We start from the raw sequence: 19,627 nt of genomic DNA on the forward strand, positions 1-19,627 counted from the left end.
ACACAACTGCGGAATTTAGTCTCTAAATTAATAACATGGCATGTAATTAAAAGGTATAAAAGAATATTTCAGTGAATGGGGATGCTGGTCGGGGTTGTGCTTGTGCCGCAGCCTGTCACCATCTGCTGTGTGGAGCTGCAAGTCACTGCAGGCTCGAGCTCCACCTCGATGTTTAAAATGGCAGCAGCGGTTGCAGTGCAGATGCAGCAGCTCCCCGGCTCTCTCCAACAAAGATGCACCACAAGACCCTCCTACTCCTCATATGTCGTCATCGGCTCTCGCCCAGTCAAATTATGGGCGAGAAAATATCTGAGGAAAAACAAGCCTAGAAGCCGAACAGCCAGCGCGGCCGAAGCCGGCTCCCTTCATGCGCCGTAGCACTATTTTATAGTCTTTTTTTATTACACCCGGTGATAAATAAAGGAGATGAAGGGACTCCTGCCACTGTACCGGGCTCTGTACACCCTGAGTAACCGTCAAGCCAGACGAAAAGCTGGGACTGTCGGTTCTCGATGCGGGTTTTGCGGAACTGTGTCTAATAGCAAGGTACGGTTCGAGCTCGTGAGCTGTTGCTGCGCCTCGGCTCAGACAAATAATACATTGTTGACAAGTCGATACATTGTAGTTAAATATTTAGGAATATGTTACAAAATATCAACTCGACGTTGCATTCGCTTGAATGCAACTTTCTCAGACGTGGATGCGCTCGCGGGGACAAAACTATGGGGGAGCTGACCTCAGGAGCAGCAGCATAAATAGCCACTGTATTTTCCCCAAAGAGAAAAACAATCGCTGGTCTAGCCAGTATCGTCAGTTATTTGATTTCTGTCCCAAGAATACGTTAAAAATGTTGAAAAACAAAAGATTCTATAATAGCTTTGTGAATAGCTATCAAGTTATTTGTGCTAAGCTAAAGATTCCTTGATTCAACCAAATACCTCTGTGTACTGGGATGCCAATCTGCTGTGTCATAGGATCTCCAGTGTGTTGTCTTCTGTGGCTGGCCTGCATCTGGTGTTTTCTATGCCCAAAATTATATAGGGTCCATATTGTCTCATACTGCAGACAAAAATGTTATTGGTAATTACGCTATCAATTATAGGGGAAAATCATTTTCAAACATTACACATTCTACTACTAATTAAACATATTAAGTAGCAAATGACCCTTTGGATTATGATAGGAATTTCCCTTCCATGTTGTCAAAGCCTCTGATGGTGTGTGAGTCACAGATTCACGTTTGCTCATCTTTCATTGTCATTATCATGTTATAAGTCATTAGTTATTTGACTTGTGTGAATCACTTTTTGACCCTGATTTTCCTCATTGCTCACTAACCCTGTAGCAAATGAGTCATGTTCTTTTTTCCATTTTGTGTTGCTTTATTGTTTCTACACTTTTTAAACGATCCACTCTTTGATTCCATGCTTGCAGTTCAGAAGATTAGCTTGTGCACTTTCCTCTACAGCCACAGCCGGGCTTTGGTCTGCTGTTCGACATTGATGGCGTCCTCGTCCGGGGAAAGATGCCAATCCCTGCCGCAAAAAAGGCATTCGAGAAGTTGGTCAACTCTCAGGGACAATTTGTGGTGCCAGTTGTTTTTGTCACAAATGCAGGGAATTGCCTCAGACAAACAAAAGCCGACCAGCTCTCTCACATCCTGGGAGTACCAGTGAGTGTAATACTGATGGCCTTTTGAAGCTAAAATCCCTATGGTGGCAGCATGGCTTTGTCATTATTGTATGTAGACTGAATATAACAGAATGTGACATAAAACTAATGCACTTAATTACTTTTTTTTAGGACATGCTAATGTAATGTCCCCTGACACCCCAGTCTATTAACCTCTCATAACACTTCATCTATTACCAGATTACCCAAGATCAGGTCATCATGTCCCACAGTCCACTGAGGATGTTTAAGAAGTACCAAGAGAAGTGTGTGCTTGTGTCGGGACAAGGACCGGTCCTGGACATTGCTAAAAAGTATCCTAAAGTCTTGCTTTGTTATATTTTGTTCATATATATTATTCATATATGATATATCTAAATAATGAATGAATAATGCTTGAATAATGCTTTTCATTCCTCCTTAACACTCCTCAGTTTGGGCTTTGAGAAGGTGGTTAGTATTGATATGCTGAGGGAATCATTCCCACTGCTGGACATGGTGGATCACAACAGGAGACCCAAACTGCCGGTGAGATATTGAAATGTGATGTAGACGATAGCATTATGTTAAACTGCTCATTATCTATGTGTAATAATAACACACTATTTACATAGTAACATTTTGTGTGTTTGTTTTTTCTTCTTCCTCCTCAGTCCAGTCCTGTTGGCAACCTCCCTAAAGTTGAAGGTAAGCATTTGACACATGTGCGTCTAATTTCATGTCAACAGTTTATCAGCTGGCAATCTCAGCGTCATCCACAGAGATCTGCCCTCTCTGATTTAGGATGTTACTATGATTTCTGAGATGTTTCATGTCTGTGATATTATTCCATATACAGCTGTGATTCTCTTTGGGGAGCCCATCCGATGGGAGACCAACCTGCAGCTGATTATTGACATTCTGTTGACCAATGGTAACCTTAGCAGTGCCCACCAGTCCCAAACGTTGCCCCACCTCCCCCTGCTGGCCTGCAATATGGACCTCTTGTGGATGGCTGAGGCTCAGTCTCCACGGTAACCTTTACATTTCAGTGTTGCTATTGAAATGTTTTGAAAAGCAAGATTTCATACTGCCGGTATTGTTACTAGCCACAATACAAAATGGAAGCAGCTTATCAACAAAAGCATAGTCTTGAAAGCTGCTGAGTAAATTAATGAATGCCTCTCTCTCTCTCTCTCTTTCTCTCTCTCTCTCTCACTCTCTCTCTCTCTCTCTCTCTCTCTCGCTCCCTCTCATTTCATCTCAGGTTTGGCCATGGGACATTTCTTGTGTGCCTAGAGAACATCTATAAGAAGATAACAGGTAAAGAGCTGAAGTACGAGGCTCTGATGGGAAAACCCAGTGAGCTGACCTACCATTTTGCAGAGTACCTCATCAGGGGCCAGGCCATGGAGAGGCAATGGAAACTTCCCATCACCTCCCTTTATGCTATAGGGTAAGACACCAAATCACTTCTCTGTTTCACAACTGTAGTTGACATTAATCAAAAGTTGTAGAGTCTAGACTAATGCTGACGAGAGTTGAAAGCCAATACAACCCAGTATATCAAAACAGCAAAATAATGTTTTGGTATTTAGTTACAACAACAACAACCCCATTTGCATTGAAGATGGTCTGAATTTACTCTAAAAATGGGGTGACTTTAGTTTAGATGACAGATAGAAAAGGTTACGTTTAAGAAACATCACAAGTTTGCCACAGCATTTCTTTTTACACAATTTTGCACATAATATAGCCTATAATATAATCACTAATCACCACAAGGCTCTGGCCAAGGTTACACTTGTCATTTCAATGCGACTTTAATCATTCAATCATGCCAGGACACATCACTGAACGACAAGTGATAAAGTCACAGTTCGAGATGCAGGAAAATTAGATTTTGCTCACATTGCCAATGAATAATCAAAACCAGAAGTGGTCTGGCTAGCACTGTGATCAGAATTTGATGTTGTCTTGATGCAATACAGTGACAACGCGCATACAAGTAATGACAAGAGATGGAGAGCAGGACAGATTTAAATAAATAAAGCCACAGGAGATGTGTAACAGAAATTTTCAGGTCAAGTGTGGGCATACAGTGATGTGATCTGATAACATCCGATCTTTAGAATCAGATCTCAGAAGTTTATGTTTGAAGTGGAACTGTAACCTCTGGGTCCACTGAATAATCAAACTAAATGTCAGGTAAAATGGAATAAACCTCATCACACTTTTATTTGTCTCAAGCTATTGAGAACCTCTTTTGTCAAAAGTTAAGTTCAGGTTTGCATATAGTTTTGCATTTTGAAAGGCTTAGACGTGGTTTACCAATGTGATGGGAACTATATCATTCGAAAAAATAGAGCCCTTCCCTTTCCCTGCTTGCAGGCGTGTTTGTGGATGCCCATACTGCACCGCACCTTCCTCTTAGAACTAGCAAAGAACTCCCAAAATATGTTTCACTTCCACTTTCACTATTAGTGTTGGTGTATTGATACAGCTGTCCTGATTCTTTGTTTTTGTACACGTGTCCTAGTGCTTTTTAGGTGCTCAGGGTGGTATGCATCATTGGAGTGGCATAGAGCAACAGTAAATTCAGTGCCATCTATTGTCTCATTAGTAATAAACATTAATCCTGTGCATACAGACGCACAGACACACCCGCAGACAACACCAGCGATGCTGAACACATAGCCTAACCCTAACCCTAACCCTAACCCTAATAACCTCTTCCCTTCTCCATCCTTAGGGATAACCTCATGACTGACATCTATGGCGCCAACCTATACAACCGCTACCTGGAGGAGAGGAGTACCAGAAAAAACCCTAAAGCCGTTGCCAAGATGGTGGCCGCCACAGGCTCCACCACCGCCGTGCCCCAGGAGGAGGAGATCGACACCGCTTGGGAGAGCGAGCTAGCGCCACCCTCTGCTACGTCCTGTAAATCCATCCTAGTCTGCACAGGGGTCTACAACCCCAACACAGAGGTGCCCTCTGACGCCAACCACTGCATCAAAGAGACTGTGTTCCACGGGCACCGGGACTTCAGGTTCGACCCTGCGCTGGTGGAGCCGGGCCACATTGTGCAGCATGTGGAGGATGCTGTGGACCTCATCTTTGAGCAGGAGAAGTTTGTGCCTCAGTAGATTTTTCAGACGGTAGGTTTTGTGTGGAGGCCCTAGCAGAGGGGGGGGGGTGGAGTGTTAACCGGGAAATACCACTTGATGCATTAATCTGTAGGAGCCTAACACTGTGGACGTTGTGTAGCCACCTGACAGGGCATTGACGGAACATGGGTCATCTTCAAAACTCGTAAACGGTAAAACATACTTTAGAGCAGTGGTTCTCAAACTTTTTCACGTCAAGGACCCCTAAACTGACACAAATTAGACCACGGACCCCCATTTGATAAGATTTTGTCCCAGGGTCCACCATCTGATAAGATTTTTGCTTTTAGATGATTTATTACAGAAAGTGTATGAAACCCATGACCAAAATCGTCATACATTCTGTCATTGTGTTACTTATGGATGGAATTATAGTGAAAATATATTATTCCCCTTTTTGCTGGGGACCCCCTGGAACCCCCTCAAGGACCCCTGGGGGTCCCCGGACCCCACTTTGAGAACCACTGCTTTAGAGAGAATTAACTCTCTTTTAACTGTTGTTAACTGTCAACTGTTCTTTTATATTGTTTTTGTGATAGTACTTAAATGATCATATACTGCACAATTACCTGTTTTTAAGAAATTAAAAATTTAATAACTGCCTTATTTGACAGTATTAAGTATTTTCCTAGATTATGTTTTAGATTGTTATTACAAATTCATCATCCTATATTTATTACAAGAAGTTATCAATGTTTTTTATGAAGTGTATTCAGATAACGTTTTACTTTTATTCTCAAGGTGGCTTTTATTATTGCATTTTTATTCATTGTTTACCCATTTATCCTGGTAAATCTATGCATGAATATAATGAGAGTAATGTTTGTACTGTAAAACACCTGTTTGCTGTTCAGAGTGCAATATTGTCCTTTAATAGTGCTGTCTGTCTGCATTTTGTGTCTTATCAGACCCTTGACAAGTATTTGCACAGATCAAAGCTTTTCCTCCTTGTTAAATGTTACCATATCTTCCTGCCATAGAGAATCTACCCATTGTTGTTAGTGTTAAGTACAGTTTCTGTTTAATGCATTAGAATTTTGATTCCTAAAGCAAAAACTGTAACTAGACATTTATATTTATATTGTAGATATAAATATAAGATAAGATATTTTTTCATTGGAGGATTTACCATGCATTTCATCTGGTGCATTTCATACCTAAATAAGTAAATGTTACCTGAATGAAATTAGGTTGCATTTCAAGAAAAAGAACATGCCAGTTGACAACCTAGATGTAGTGTTAAGAAACACGACTCTGGCGCTCTACGTAAAAACAAATGACTCCATTGCAAAAAATAAATCCATTGTTTTGCCTTGTTACTGTCTTCACCTCTATTAACCACATGTAGTGTGATTATTTTGTTATGTTTTATTTGTTACAACATATTACATGGAATGTTTTTTTATTATTTAACAAAAATCACAAAGTGATATCTAATTCCACTGTACCAGTCGAAGAGGTCTATTCAAGGCACTCAGTAGTAAACACACATTTCTGTTAATCTGCAGAGGATACATCCACCAGGTGGTTGAAATCTACAGCCATCCTATGGAGCACAATATTTCTCAAGTGTCCTTTATCTTTATATTGTGCTTGTTGTGCAAGACATCCAGTATTTGTGGCAATAACTCCATGTTGAGAAGCGGCCTTTCTAGATCCTCTGTCCAGGTGAGAGAATCGGAGTTCCCACTGACCTCTGACAGCGACGTCTGCAGCCTCTTCCTGTGTTTGGGCTTCAGCGATCGCAAAGACTCGGCCTCAAATCCTGTATGTCTCTCATCAATGTCCAGAGTGAAGGTGGACTTCTTGGCCAGTCTCAGGCTCCACATTAGCAGAACAATAAGGCCGCACAGCATCACTCCCATCAGGGCGTTATAAGTTCCACCAACACAGCTTTTCCGGCCACAGGAGTAGAAGTAGTCATCGCTGAGTCCAGTGATGGCTGTCCATGCCACAGCGCTGGGACTGGCACAGGTGGGCTCCCCAGAAACAACAGCCCTGTTCCTCAGCAGCCAGTTCCTCAGGTACTGGATCCTGCAGTCACAGTGGAAGGGGTTCCCAGAGAGGGAGACCTTCCTCAGAACAGCCAGTCTGTCAAACAGGCCCGGAGATACTGTAGTGAGCTGGTTATCCTCTAGATGGAGCTCTGTAGTGTCTGAGGGGAGATGAGGCACCTCCATCAGGCCCAGAGAGCTGCAGTTGACTTGGAGTCCAGCAGGCTGGAGGGCTGAAGTCTGTGCACCTGATGAGGCTAACAGAAGGAAGACTGCTAGGCCTGAACCGGAGAGCATCCTGCAGGATCAGGAAGAGATTATTAACTGTCTTATCAATGACAAAAACAACAAAAAAACAATTTACATTTTGCACAGTATTCAGGAAAGCATTATTATGAGACAGTGAGGATTTTTCAGAACATGCTTACTGTGCAGCACTCAATTCTTTATGTTGCAGTATTCTAAAATCAGTTGTTGTATAGCGCTCAAAGCTATTTAATTTTAATGCAAGGTTAACATCCAGCCACAAACAAAAGTGGTCAATCCTGTTTTACTCCATGCCAAAAATGAACCCATCTATGAGGTGAACAAAATATTAAAATATTCCTGTGCATCCATAAACTGTAATAAAAATATGTGATGAGATATGGCCAATTGATTGTGTCAGCTACTGACAAAGTGTCAAACACCATTAAAAGTATCTAAAGGAATTCAAACCTTTCAGTGTCAAGCCAACTTGGAAGTTATTCCTTGTGCTCCCAGTCATCCTTAAGGCATGTCCTCTGTCCAAGCCCAACTCACTGGTGTTTAGTCCAATGTTGCTTTTAAATTCTGAGAGTACCTCAAAAACTCTCCCGACATGAACCCCTCTCCATTTTGTAACTGACATGTTACTAAACCCTCAGAATAATCGCACACTCAATACAGAACAACGTCACAGTTTGAGGAACCTTCCAATGACAGTGCGCGTTTTTGGCCCATTTGACCAGAGGGGAATCCATCTGTGGAAAGAAGATAAGAGTTTATCTACTAAAAACAGTGGCAGAGGCTTTTTATAAAGTGGTTCTACACAGTATGCATTACTGACATATATGCTGTAGTGCGGAACCTACCGGGACACTTCAAGTTCAATAATAACTTTATTTGTCCCCGGTGGGGACACTGAAAACACAGCTGTCAGAGAGATAGAGCTTTATGGGAATTTAAAAATATGTAAGAAATATGGTACAGCCAAATATCAGATGAGCTCAAGACTGAACAGAAAATGTTTATGAGGGAAATTAGACCAAAGGGAGGGACAAAGTCATATGGACGTGTATTGAGGCTGAAATGCCCTTTTCCAATGTGGATGAATGAGGAAAATAGGATGCCCTGTTACTGTTCCTGTACAATATCTATGATCCAAGAAATGTTTTTACACATCTATGTAATATGGAACAAAACCTATTACTGACTCTTCCAGTGAGCAGGTTCACGTTTTACCCATAGGTGGTGTAATGGCACAAATTTTCCCTCCTCTTTCCATATCGATTTAATGTATGCCCTCTAGTGGAAATGTGGTGAAATTAGTGGGAAGCATTGTGAGAGCCAGGCAGGCAGGGGATGATAGTATGAGAGACCCAGGATAAGAAGCTAATAAATGCATGAGACAAATCTAAATCAAAAGAATTTAATATAGCATAACAATGGTCGACAGGGCAACCCATAAAGTGAAGTGTTTTATATTGAATGGTAAATTATTGTATACGTTGGATAGCAAAAAACAACACATGCATACCATAAGTCATATATTTGTTTATTTTGCGTTCTCAACATTGTCACAGTTGAAGTTTTACAATAACTGGGGTCTTACTGACTCACTACTCACTGTACAAACAGAATGCACATAGAAATGAGGCCACTCTTGTCTTTCCCTTTTTTTAAAATGTGTCTCTCGCCTGACAGAACAGCTTGCAGCATGGTGGGATGTGCATGTGTGCATGTCTGCATGTATGAGTGTGTGTGTGTGTATGGGGGAAGGTTGCATGTGTGAAAAAGAGCTTTTGTGGATGTAAATGGCAGCGAACTTTCTAACAGTCTGTTTTTGATATCTACAGCAAATGACAGTTCACTATAGCTGGAGGCAGAGACAATCGATATGTTCAGAATCACCCCTCTCATCCCTCTAATGAGGCGATGTGTATACATCCTGATCTTAACTGCAGATATCAGAATAGAGTACTGATCATATACACATTATGTACAGCTCCTTTCCCCCCCCTCTTGGTCCCTTTACAACTTCATAAAGATAAACCCTCCTTCCAAGAAGTTCATCAGTTTGCACATCAAATCCCCTATTTACATGATGAAAGCCCTCAGCAATCTAACAGAAGTGCAATGGTCTTCATGTTTGCTCTTTATACAATGGCTATGTTGATGAAATGCATGCTGAGCTTCTATACCTATCAGCGTAACATGGAACAGCAAGAGCAAGTCAACATCAGGAAATTCCAAATGAATCAAAACCAAAAGGAGAGGTCAAACTTTACAGGCTGATTTTTTCCAGTCAGCTCACAGTGAATAGGACACATGATGCATCAGATCCATGCAGTGCATTGTTGGGGTTTCTTCTCACACTAAATGACTGTGGACATTTGAAGCACTACAACACACACCAAAAATAAACAGATGCCTTGGTTTTACATCATCCCAAGATTTCAGAATCATAGCAGAAATATGAAATCAATAGAAAGACACATTCAACTGATCATTAATGTCCCACATAAGATATGTTTCTCTTCTGAGCATTCTTCCTTATTATAATAACAATATGAGTATCACATGAGGAGAAATGTGTGAGTGTAAGCCTGACTTATGGCAATGGTTTTCTTTGTGAATGTTAAAATACATTTACAACCTGAATATTGGGACAAACAGTTTACTGTCACTAATTTACACACTATAATAGACTCTTATTTGTAGAATGTAGAAAGTTCTTATTCTTTACATATACCCAGTTCCTTTGTTCAGTTTGCATTTCTGCTGTATATTATAACTGCATTTCCTGAAAAAAATGAAAGTGTTCTTTCATATGTGCTTATCCAGCAAAATATTTCTGTTCAGCCCAAAGGGAAGCATATTCCTTTATTAAAATATATACACACATTCCTCTTTCCACTGTGAACTCTGTAAGTAAGTATTTATATATTCTGAAATGAAAAAAGATATTTATTTTTTTTCACCTGAATCTCTTCCTGGACAACATGATAACAGACTTCCATTCTCAGTCCAAGTCTGCCTTTTGAACATGATTGCACTTAAACTTGCTATGGTAACACTGATTTGTTATACAATGTGCAGAAGATAGCCTCACATCAATAACATTACATGCAAAATCACTTATTAGACATTCCACTGAACTCCAAGACTGTGCCTCTCAAAAGACTATGAGGACAGCCACACATTAATTTACTGAGAAAGACTGACAGGGGTCAAAACTAAATAAATAAATAACGATACAACATGAAAATGCACAAACGGGAGGGACACCTTGCTTGTTCTGAATGTACAAAATCAGTACAAAGATATTGCACGTATGATTTAAAAAAGATGAAAAAAAATACTTCACTACGTAAGAACTGATTATTCACTCACCAAATGTGGTTGATGAATAAAAAAAACCCTAAACAAGGCAAAAGCAAATTTCAAAAGTGTTACTGTTTTTAATTTTAAGAGTCAAGAAAGCAGCTGTTGCATATGTTAAAGGCAACAGACTATGCAACGTGTTCTGTGGGTCCATCTGTTAAGTGAATCGAGCCTCCAAGTACACTCAAAATGTCTGAAAAGTCCAAAAAGTGACTTGTATCCCAAAACAAAGTGCACACCTTTCAGTGCTGTACTTCATTACTTTATACAGTTTAAGCAGCCACAGTATGAGTAGTAAACTGAGATTAAAGGGACCCACCAACCCCAAGCATATCAACCATGAGAGTGGACAGGACGTCCGCTCTGAGTAGACCAGGGAACGTCTACTTTGAGGCTTTCGATATGACAGCCTGGCATTTTGAGGCCCATATGCTACAGCTGCAATCCAGAGGCTCTTTGTGATCCGTTTGAAAGGCAAAAATTCCACAATAGATTATAGGCCGGACTGAATGGGAGTTCACTCCTTTCAGATGTACATATCCTGTTACCATAGAGTCAGTATAGTACTGATAAAATTCATTTTCATTGATAATAATAATTGCTGTAAGTATAATCTTACAAATTACTTTACGCACAATATACTGTACATGAAGTCTTGACTAAATAGATTATGCATTAATAATTGGCACATTTATTTATGAGAGCTAGGAGACAACACATATAGCTGTCATCTACAGTAAATACAGCACTAGAACTACTATGACTGAGACTGTCTACTCAGCTGTTAACCTGTCTGTTGATCAAGTTAGTGTGAAATGATTATATCTAGGTTTTTCACTACATATGAGTTCTACAGGAGGCAACAACAAATAGCATTCTTAAATGATGGTAGGATCTGCAAACCCAAGAAAGCAGTGTTGAAAGTTAACTTCAGAAAGGCTTGTGTACAAGATAATATGCCATCATTGTGACAGAGAAAGCAGTCAGCCATGTTCTCGTATGACTTTCTCAGGTAGTCTTTTCCTCCTGATTATGCGAAGGGAAGACAGGCTATTGGAGGAATGGAGCAATGGGGAGCGGCTGAGCGAGAAAACCCATTTCCTCTTCAGCCGTCACGGCCGGGTCGTGTGCGAGTTTGTGGAAAACAAAGAGCATCTTCCTGTACAGAACGCCACCTGAAACCCTGATGGAACCAGGCCTGTAATCAGGCAAGCTAGCGAAGGCCCCTGGTGGAAGATTTGAGTCCGATTTCCATCCTGCATATTAGTTGGGAGTTGGAGAGGAAAGAGGTGACTGCCTGTGATTCGTCTCCATCACAGCAGCAGTAAAACACAGTGGACAGGCCATAGACTTATGCTGTCAGTCCCTTTGGTGTAAGCAATTGTCCCTCCTTCATTAAGTTCCCTCACCATTTCTCTTCTCTCCCCTCTCTCTCTTTGTGAGGAACGTCACACTACGGTGCTGATGCCACTGTGTTTGGGTTTGGGTCCGCCAGGCGCCGGACCCGGTTGCTGACTGTGATGGTGAGGAGCATGCTGGGGGTGCGAGGTGTGATGGGAATGCTGGCTGTGATGGCTGTGCTGCGAATGGGCGTGTTGGTGCGGGTGCGAGGCGTACGCCGGGTGCTGGTGGTACTGTGTGTGGGGAGGGGGGTGGTAGTGGTGGTGGTGGTGGTAAGGTGGCGGGTTCTGTTGGACTTGGCAGTACTGGGCATGACCGTGACCGTGGTGCGGGGCCTGCACCGTGTGTGCTGCCTGTGCTGTGTGGTGCAGGTTGGACGGGTGGGGCTTGTGGGATATGAGGGTGGGGTGACCGTGCGGGGGAGCAGGGTGGCTCTGAGACGGGGGCTTCCCTCGCTTGCTGCCGAAGATCGACCCGAGGATGGAGGTTGACGCCGAGTTAGGGATGGAGGGATGGCCGCGGGGCGCACCTTCACGTGGGGTGGTGGCTCTCCGGCGCGTGTGAGGACTGCTAATGATGGACCCCTGCAGGAGGGAAGAAGGTGACAGCATGTCTATCAGAGACTACACACCACAGACTGCACAACAGCTACTAAACCACAGCTACAAGGCACCAGCAGGAAGAATTCACACAGTCTGCATATTTAAGATAAACAACAAGTAGCAAAATGTTATAGGGCATGCAAATGACAAACTAAAAATGTTCTTTTCATGATGGGGAGCAGCAAGACTATGAATGTTTCAGCTTGGCAAACACTTCATGATGAAGGAAGCCTATATTCATAAAAGCTCTGTTGATGATCAAATGTCCAAAACAAAAAGGTTTAGGAGCTCGAGCTAACTGGTCCGGGCTTTGAAAAATACGATATTTTGACACACTAAATCTGAAACAGGACTATGTACATAAAAGCCGTAAATGGCATACATAATGACAATAACAAGAGCAGAAAAGACAAGAATTTTCATCCTCAATTGCAGTCAATGTCCCAAACCTGCCAAGAGTCACACATGCAACTTGTTAAAATCAATGGAGGCATAGATTCCACATGCAGAGGATGTGACAGGCAAACTCTTCATCCACAGGTTAGCATTCAACTAGAAGGCAGAAGGCAGCAGGGATTAAGCTCTGGTGTGCACGCTTCCCAACAGGCCTGGACACCTTCCCCCTCTTCTGGGTCCAACACTATCCACTATCCAGGATGAACTCTCATCATTCTGTGAGGTTTAACAGCTGCTCCTTTTGGCACATGCTTCATCTAAGACTGGAGAGAGACCATATGACTTCTTTGAAAGTGGAATGAAAATTTCAGGGTTCCAGACTTCAGCCCAACACATGAACTCATGGAGACATGGAATGAGTGAAAGATGAATGAATGAAATCCACATCTTTATAAGTCTGTATGAAGCCCATCAGTAGACCTCTGGCCATAAAAGCCATGTTCCTCCCTGAACCTGACGTGGTTTAAGTAGAGGCTGTGGATAGGAAGAAAGAGACAGACCTGGTCACCTGGACAGGGAGAGGGGCTGCAGGAAATACACAGATCCCTACTGGCTGAGAGAAACAGAACTAGCACCCTGCCTTAGAGGAGAAGAAGAAGAACCAAAAGAAAAGTCTGACTGCTTGGACGTGATTGAATGAAGGACAGTAAACTATGACAGAGACAGGCGACAAGGGGAGGGATCAGAGGGGGGGATTAGTAGAGTCATGCTTGTTTCAAGATAAAGGGTATATTGGCCACATAACATGACCAAAACAGGAGATCTCTGGCTTCCAAACAGGGGCAGGATCAGAGGCAGGCAACCCATGCATGCACACTAACCGAGGCAGGCAGGTTATAAGGCATCCCAGGAAGAAAAATAAATGATCCAAACGAATGAACTGAGTCTATGAAGCAAAGAAGGTGCAAGACCAAAAATAAATGGTGTGTTTTGACAGTGCACATCATCACATAGAGAGTAGCTTGGATACCAGCTGCTTCCAACTTACTTCCATATTGCTGTCTAGTGATCCTGCACTGCTGCGACGCCCCCGCTTGCCTGCCCGAGACATGCAATACCACAGATTAGAGATGGACAGCACTCCTGGATCAACTACAGAGGTTTAGGCAGCCCACCAGTCCCATAGGGGGCAGTGCAGTGGATTGTGACTGTGAGTAAGTTCCAAATGTGGGCGGGGAGGGGGTAAGGGGTTCAGGGGGTCTGGGAGAGTGGTGGGGGACAGGTGGTGGGTATTGTGGCTATCTTTATGGTGAAGTCATGGTTTTCATTTTTAACTCAGGGTTCACTCAGATTGAAAACTAAAGCTGCGTAGATAAGTGAGCCATTTGTCTTGTAAAACATTATTGACAATCTGATACATGTACCTCTAACTGGAGGCTCACTCAAGTAATACTCAAATCAAAATTTGAATACATTTTCATAAATCTCAATGAATATAGACTCCCCTAGCATCAAGTCTGAGAGACCAAGGAAATGTCCACAGTGCAATTGCACCTGAAGATTGCGGGTGAACTACTGAACACTCATCGTTAATATCTAAATCTGGGGGAGTATTTCCTAGAGCTAATAAAATGTGACAACTTGTTCTTAATGTTGTCACAAGATGCAGATTGTCATAAGGGTCAAGGGTGGCTAAAAGCCAGTCTCAGTGACAGTCACAAAGGAGGAGACACATCAAAAGCAATACAATGGCTGTTGCACATGGGATGTACAGGCAAATACAGGGCTGAGGGCAAACACAGCACTTTTGCCATTGTTAGGCACACTCAGCCAATGATACATGACCGATAATCACACATAAACAGGAAAATACCTGATGTGTATGGGAATAACAGTAAGTACGCATGAAATGGAGTATGGCGGGAAAGGAAAAAAAAAGAAAAAACATTGTTCACAAGAATGATCCCACTATCATGCCACATCCTGCGTAGAGAAAGTTGTATAAAAACACAGGAGACAGGAGGGCGGAGGCATCATGAGCTCTATCGACTTCTTCACTGACTGAGCTATCATTTACCCATTGAGGTAGTGAGGATATGATCATTAGAACAAAGCATATCATATTACCAACCGTGAGACAGCACCCCTAACTGGATTTCATTACGTTATCAAGTTAATCAACCGATAACTTCGCATAGCTGTTATCTGGAATGAATGAGATGTATTCAAAGGGTATTGCTTCAGAGACAGAGGCGCTGTGTTAGACGCTGATATTCATGGATGTGAAATGACTGTTAACACCAAGATCGAAACTAAATCTTGACTTGTTGCTGCTTGAGAATGGTACACATCAGCGCTGTATTTGTTTTTATTTGATTCACAAATATACATGAGAGAAAAATGACTGAGTGATTTTTGAATTGATAAAACATATAACAAGCTTATCATGGAATGCTTTCAGAAAAAAAATAAGAACTGCATGAGGAATGCAAAAGTGCTAAGTAAATAATGTGACAAGAAAAACATAAATGACGATGTTCATCACTAAACTTATCCAAATGATCAGGGGTGAGAACTGCCCGTCAATTTCATTCATCGGTGGAAAGACAGATCTAGAAAAATCAATCTTATTGTATTTCTTAACAATTAATCTGTTCACAAATAGGTCTTTATTCAGTCTTTGAATTGGGAAAAACGGTGGAGCACATCTTAAGTCTCTCTAAAACACACTATGAATACAAAAGAAGTTAAACGCTTAAGGACACATTGCCCAGACCAAAACAATCCAATCAGTGAGTGTGTGAGGTTGTGGATTTATGGGGGGGAGAGCTCTAAAATCAATGTATGGTGCCGTGAAACAACATTTTGCTATTTCTATCCCCTTAATATCATCACAGAGAGTGGATGACAGAAGGAGAGCGCTTTTTTTTCCACGATAGGACCAGCTGGTGAAGACAAGCAAGCTTTGGCTGTACCTGCTTCGGAGAGGTCTCGGAGGGAGCTGCTGAGGGCGCTCCTCTTCAGGCCCTCTCCCATCGCGTAGGTGTCATCCAGACTGGCGCGGTTCATATTCCCGTTGCCAGCCTCCTTCTTCAGACCGGAGCTCTGCGACATGCTGGGCCTCACCACCCCCTTCTGCTTCTCCAGCTCGGCTGCGGATGGAAACGCACACAAGGAGCGAGGTAAGCGGCGGCGGTTTGCTTATACTGACGTCTCATTGCAGCCAGCACCGCCTCAAACACATGAATATGTAAACTATCAATCTGCATGCATTTCTGACATCCTGTTCTCATTTGTCATTACTGAAAGGCCTTTTTGACTGTCCAGGAAAAAAACTACTCTCCCTCTGGTAGCCATCCTGTGAACTCTGTAAACATTCTCCCTCATAAACTGAAGTTGAGTAATGAGGACCATGCCCTGTTTCTACTTTACACGGACCGAGGTAGACAGAGGGAGAGAGAGAGGGGGATGGGAGGGTAAAAAAGTCAGCTCACACTCTATTCTGTATTTCTCCATTTCCTGGACCTCGGCAATTGACTCCCGCAGGTCGTCTGTGAACTTCTTGCGGTCCTGGGGGTTAGGCGCGTTAAAGTTGATGAGGACTTTGATGTCCGCACCTGGTATCGCTGATGTAAGTCTGATTCCATTTGGGTAATCTGGGCCAACGGCAAACAGAGAGGGAGAGACATTTACACACGGGGCATTGATCAAAACCAAGTTAAAACACGTTGGAGGAGTCTGTCTGAAGTCCGGAGAGTGTAAACAATGTCACAGTCCATTGGCTTGACTTCCCATTTCTGCTGGATGTGTTACTGTGCTAAATCAAACCCTGTGGAGTTTGATGTAAACACTCTGGGCTAACACACTAAAGAGATATGGACTGAGAAAAGAAACTTACACTGATTCTCAAACAGCATGACTTGCATCCCATAGAGAGAGAAGGACTGTCTGAAGCTGTACGTCACAGAGTTCTTCTTCTTCTGGAAAATCTTAGTTACCTGATATCATACAGAGAGAATATTGTGAGTGTTGGATAAAAAAGAGTTTGAGAGGAAACATAAATGTGAGAAGAGGAGAGGAGAGGAGAGGAGAGGAGATGAGAGGAGAGGAGAGGAGAGGAGAGGAGAGGAGAGGAGAGGAGTAGATGAGAGGACTGTACCACTAGGAGGTCATTGAACAGGAAGATCTCCCGCTGATGCAGGCCCAGCTTCTGGAGCTTGTTGGGATCTGGCACTTCAAACAGGCGGCAGTAACACACCAGCCGGCGATGGGGCAGGGACAGCACCTACAGGGCAGGAAAACAACAACACACACACCGACACTTAGAGGTCATTACGGCCTCGGTCCACTGGGTAATAAGGAACAGAACTGACCCTCCCTCTGTCCAGACTTTAAGGAGGGTGTAGCCAAAAGATGACCGATTTACCACTCCCCAGTGTTTTGCATTCTTCGCAGCATTCTCAGTATTGTGGGGCGGTGTACTGACATTTTGGATGTTACCATGGAATTTTAAATTTAGTTCGTCCCATTAAAATGTGTCATCCATTTTCCGGCACTGTTCATAACCACCACCCAAGAATCCTGAGATTAAGAAACTGTAAAAGGGTCAGATGTGTAACTATTAGGGATGGGACGACACACTTATCTCACCATCTGAGCAATGACATTGGCTTGCTAGAATATAAACAACAATTTAAAAATGTCATTACAAAGTGCAGATAATATAATTTCTTTGGATAAATTGTGATGGGCAAGCCATGTCATCTGTGATTACTACTGCAGAATAAAATGTAGCTATTATCATAATTAATTTATCTGCCCCACAATATGTATTGTTACATTTTTGTGTTGCGATATATTGAATTTCGATATATTGTCCCATCCCTAGTAACTATGTACTATTAATAGGGATAACTGTGCACTATTAATAGAAATATCTCTGCACATAGCTCTCCTCTAAAGATTTCTTGAGTAATAATCTCCATTCAAATAGCTGCTCCACAGTGTGGTCTGAGAGACATCTGTGCGGCGTGCAGCCCAGCAGTGATATACACCCTGTGCAGCACAGAATCAGTAAACACTGCAGTTCACTGCCACCCAGGAATTTATATCTGTTGACTCTGTCTACAAGGCACAGCACCGTCTGCTCATCTCAGTAATAGATGTGACCCTTTAGAGGGCAGAAGTCCTTGCTTCTTCAGGTAATCCAACACTACAAGTACCTACACAATGTGGATTAAGTGAGGCATCCAGGGACAAGAGAGAGGAATTTGTGTACACACCATGAACTGAATGTAAAATGATCAAATATAGTATGAATTATGAATATTTAGCCTACTTACACATCCGAGGCCATGATGCAGTGATCCAATCTGAAAAGAGAAGACAGAGAAGATGTGTTATACAGCTATATGTGTTACACTGTCCGATAACATGTAAATGTAATCTCTCCTGCTTAGGAAGGGGCCCATTATGGATTTGCCCTTGGGGACAGTGCAGCTATGTTAAAGGGGCTATGGAGATGCACAGTAACACACCTTAATAATGCCTAGGGGGTTTTCTAACATAGGGAAGCTCTATTTCGCTGCTGGATTTGACAGAGTCCGGAATGTTGGAAAGAAAACTGATTTTTCCACATTAGCCCACTTTGAGCAGCGCCACTGGGCCCGATTATTACGGAGTGGAATTCCAGTGTGGTTTTTATGTTCAGGTGTTTCACTGAATGTCCTCCTGGGCTTTTAATTTTGCTGCTAAATGGTGATGAGGGATAATTTTTCAATACATTCAGTTATTACTGGTGGAGCAGAAGATATTCCATCCTACTGGTGGGGAAGCAGAACAAAGTCTAAAATGCAAGACAAGCATCTCCCTGGAGCTGCACAGGTTAATCACACTTTTAACCTTCATGCAGGAAAGAGACATCATTGCCTGCAGAACAGTGTAGAAACACTGCGCTCCCCTGGTCCTGAGGGGCTGGAGCAAAGTCAGAACAAAATGCTGGCTCCAGCCCAGTATGAGCACATATAAATCAACCAACCATTGTATTGATGATTATTGAATCAACTGAGTAATGCAGTGTAGCTTATGCTGGTCAGTTAAAGAGTGGCATTGCAGTATTTAGGGAGACAAGCATTTCAGCCACTAAAGCTTTTTTCCTCTCCCTATAATTGGGTAGGGACTATAATGTGCGGGGAGACCGGTGTCGGCAGTGAGGGCTCATTCCTCATCAGACTGCAGGGTCGGGCGACACCCTCAAGGGCTCCGGGAGCATTAAAGTCACCAGCATGAAGGTCTACGCTCAGACATGACTCCCTTTTCTCTCAGTACCCAGCTGTACAAAAGACTTAGCAGTAGTAAATCTCCTCTTTCCTCCTGCTCTTTTAACACAGGACAAAGAGTTGTGCTCTGTAAAACTGGGCTGGAAAGTCAGGAGAAAAGGTGGCATTATACCGTGTAATATCCAGCGCTAACAGTAAGTGATTCTCAGTAGAGAGCTGCGTGAACACTGATTAAAAATAATTAACACGTTTTGGTGAACTTAGTAGAATGGATGGTGAACGTTACTCACTGGTTTCTTTCCCACAATGAGCTTCTCGACCTTCTGCACCTGGGACACGTGGTCCTCGTTGGTCTTCAGCTCCCGCTTACGGATCCTCTCATAGATGCCAATCAGAGTCTCCCTGGGGATATCCTCCCCGTCGTCCACACCTGACGCACATGGGAGAGCCGGGTTATTGTATACAGTATGCAAATGCAAAATACACAATATATACACACACACACAACACGG

The 19,627-nt window shown here is 42.6% G+C and overlaps 3 protein-coding genes across 9 annotated transcripts in view; 1 reads left to right on the forward strand and 2 right to left on the reverse strand.

Annotated features, from left to right (window-relative positions):
- Nucleotides 1-323: 323 nt before the first annotated feature.
- Nucleotides 324-6,039, forward strand: LOC139665896 (haloacid dehalogenase-like hydrolase domain-containing 5). Of its 2 annotated transcripts, none has more exons than XM_071544930.1 (8): nucleotides 324-546; nucleotides 1,469-1,672; nucleotides 1,873-1,985; nucleotides 2,106-2,199; nucleotides 2,325-2,358; nucleotides 2,510-2,684; nucleotides 2,918-3,106; nucleotides 4,403-6,039. In XM_071544930.1, the coding sequence occupies exons 1-8, from the start codon at nucleotides 427-429 to the stop codon at nucleotides 4,797-4,799; spliced, it is 1,326 nt and encodes a 441-aa protein (XP_071401031.1). In that variant the 5' UTR covers nucleotides 324-426; the 3' UTR covers nucleotides 4,800-6,039. The 2 variants fall into 2 exon arrangements, with proteins under 2 accessions (XP_071401031.1, XP_071401033.1); XM_071544932.1 differs by having other exon boundaries at nucleotides 416-546; nucleotides 1,435-1,672.
- Nucleotides 6,040-6,165: 126 nt separating this feature from the next.
- On the reverse strand, nucleotides 6,166-7,685 carry gp9 (glycoprotein IX platelet). Its single transcript, XM_071544933.1, has 2 exons — nucleotides 7,532-7,685; nucleotides 6,166-7,112 (listed from the first exon to the last, which is right to left on the reverse strand). The coding sequence occupies exon 2, from the start codon at nucleotides 7,109-7,111 to the stop codon at nucleotides 6,386-6,388; it is 726 nt and encodes a 241-aa protein (XP_071401034.1). The 5' UTR covers nucleotide 7,112; nucleotides 7,532-7,685; the 3' UTR covers nucleotides 6,166-6,385.
- Nucleotides 7,686-8,602: 917 nt separating this feature from the next.
- Nucleotides 8,603-19,627, reverse strand: part of iqsec1a (IQ motif and Sec7 domain ArfGEF 1a) — an 89,016-nt gene continuing 77,991 nt past the window's right edge. For 4 of the 6 annotated variants that reach the window (XM_071544917.1, XM_071544918.1, XM_071544916.1 and 1 more), the window contains 8 exons: nucleotides 19,406-19,545; nucleotides 18,180-18,209; nucleotides 16,997-17,122; nucleotides 16,736-16,835; nucleotides 16,332-16,493; nucleotides 15,813-15,989; nucleotides 13,886-13,935; nucleotides 8,603-12,423 (listed from right to left, as the gene is read on the reverse strand). In XM_071544917.1, coding sequence (XP_071401018.1) covers nucleotides 11,887-12,423; nucleotides 13,886-13,935; nucleotides 15,813-15,989; nucleotides 16,332-16,493; nucleotides 16,736-16,835; nucleotides 16,997-17,122; nucleotides 18,180-18,209; nucleotides 19,406-19,545 — 1,322 coding nt within the window. In that variant the 3' untranslated portion in view covers nucleotides 8,603-11,886. The remainder of the gene's footprint in view (nucleotides 12,424-13,885; nucleotides 13,936-15,812; nucleotides 15,990-16,331; nucleotides 16,494-16,735; nucleotides 16,836-16,996; nucleotides 17,123-18,179; nucleotides 18,210-19,405; nucleotides 19,546-19,627) is intronic. The other 2 variants (XM_071544919.1, XM_071544921.1) reach the window with 2 other exon arrangements.

This window comes from Centroberyx affinis, unplaced genomic scaffold (assembly GCF_046629955.1).
Source record: "Centroberyx affinis isolate AG114_WGS23_722 - 3 ecotype Tasmania unplaced genomic scaffold, CSIRO-AGI_Caff_v1 ptg004734l_1, whole genome shotgun sequence".
In the NCBI taxonomy this organism is placed as follows: Eukaryota; Metazoa; Chordata; class Actinopteri; order Beryciformes; family Berycidae; genus Centroberyx; species Centroberyx affinis.

Bases quoted from the DNA above. Each gene is read 5' to 3' on its own strand.
- gp9 (XM_071544933.1), bottom strand. From the start codon at position 7,111: ATGCTCTCCGGTTCAGGCCTAGCAGTCTTCCTTCTGTTAGCCTCATCA.
- LOC139665896 (XM_071544930.1), top strand. From the start codon at position 427: ATGAAGGGACTCCTGCCACTGTACCGGGCTCTGTACACCCTGAGTAAC. The intron at 547-1,468 runs GTACGGTTCGAG...TTTCCTCTACAG, and splicing joins GAACTGTGTCTAATAGCAAG to CCACAGCCGGGCTTTGGTCT. The intron at 2,359-2,509 runs GTAAGCATTTGA...TTCCATATACAG, and splicing joins CAACCTCCCTAAAGTTGAAG to CTGTGATTCTCTTTGGGGAG.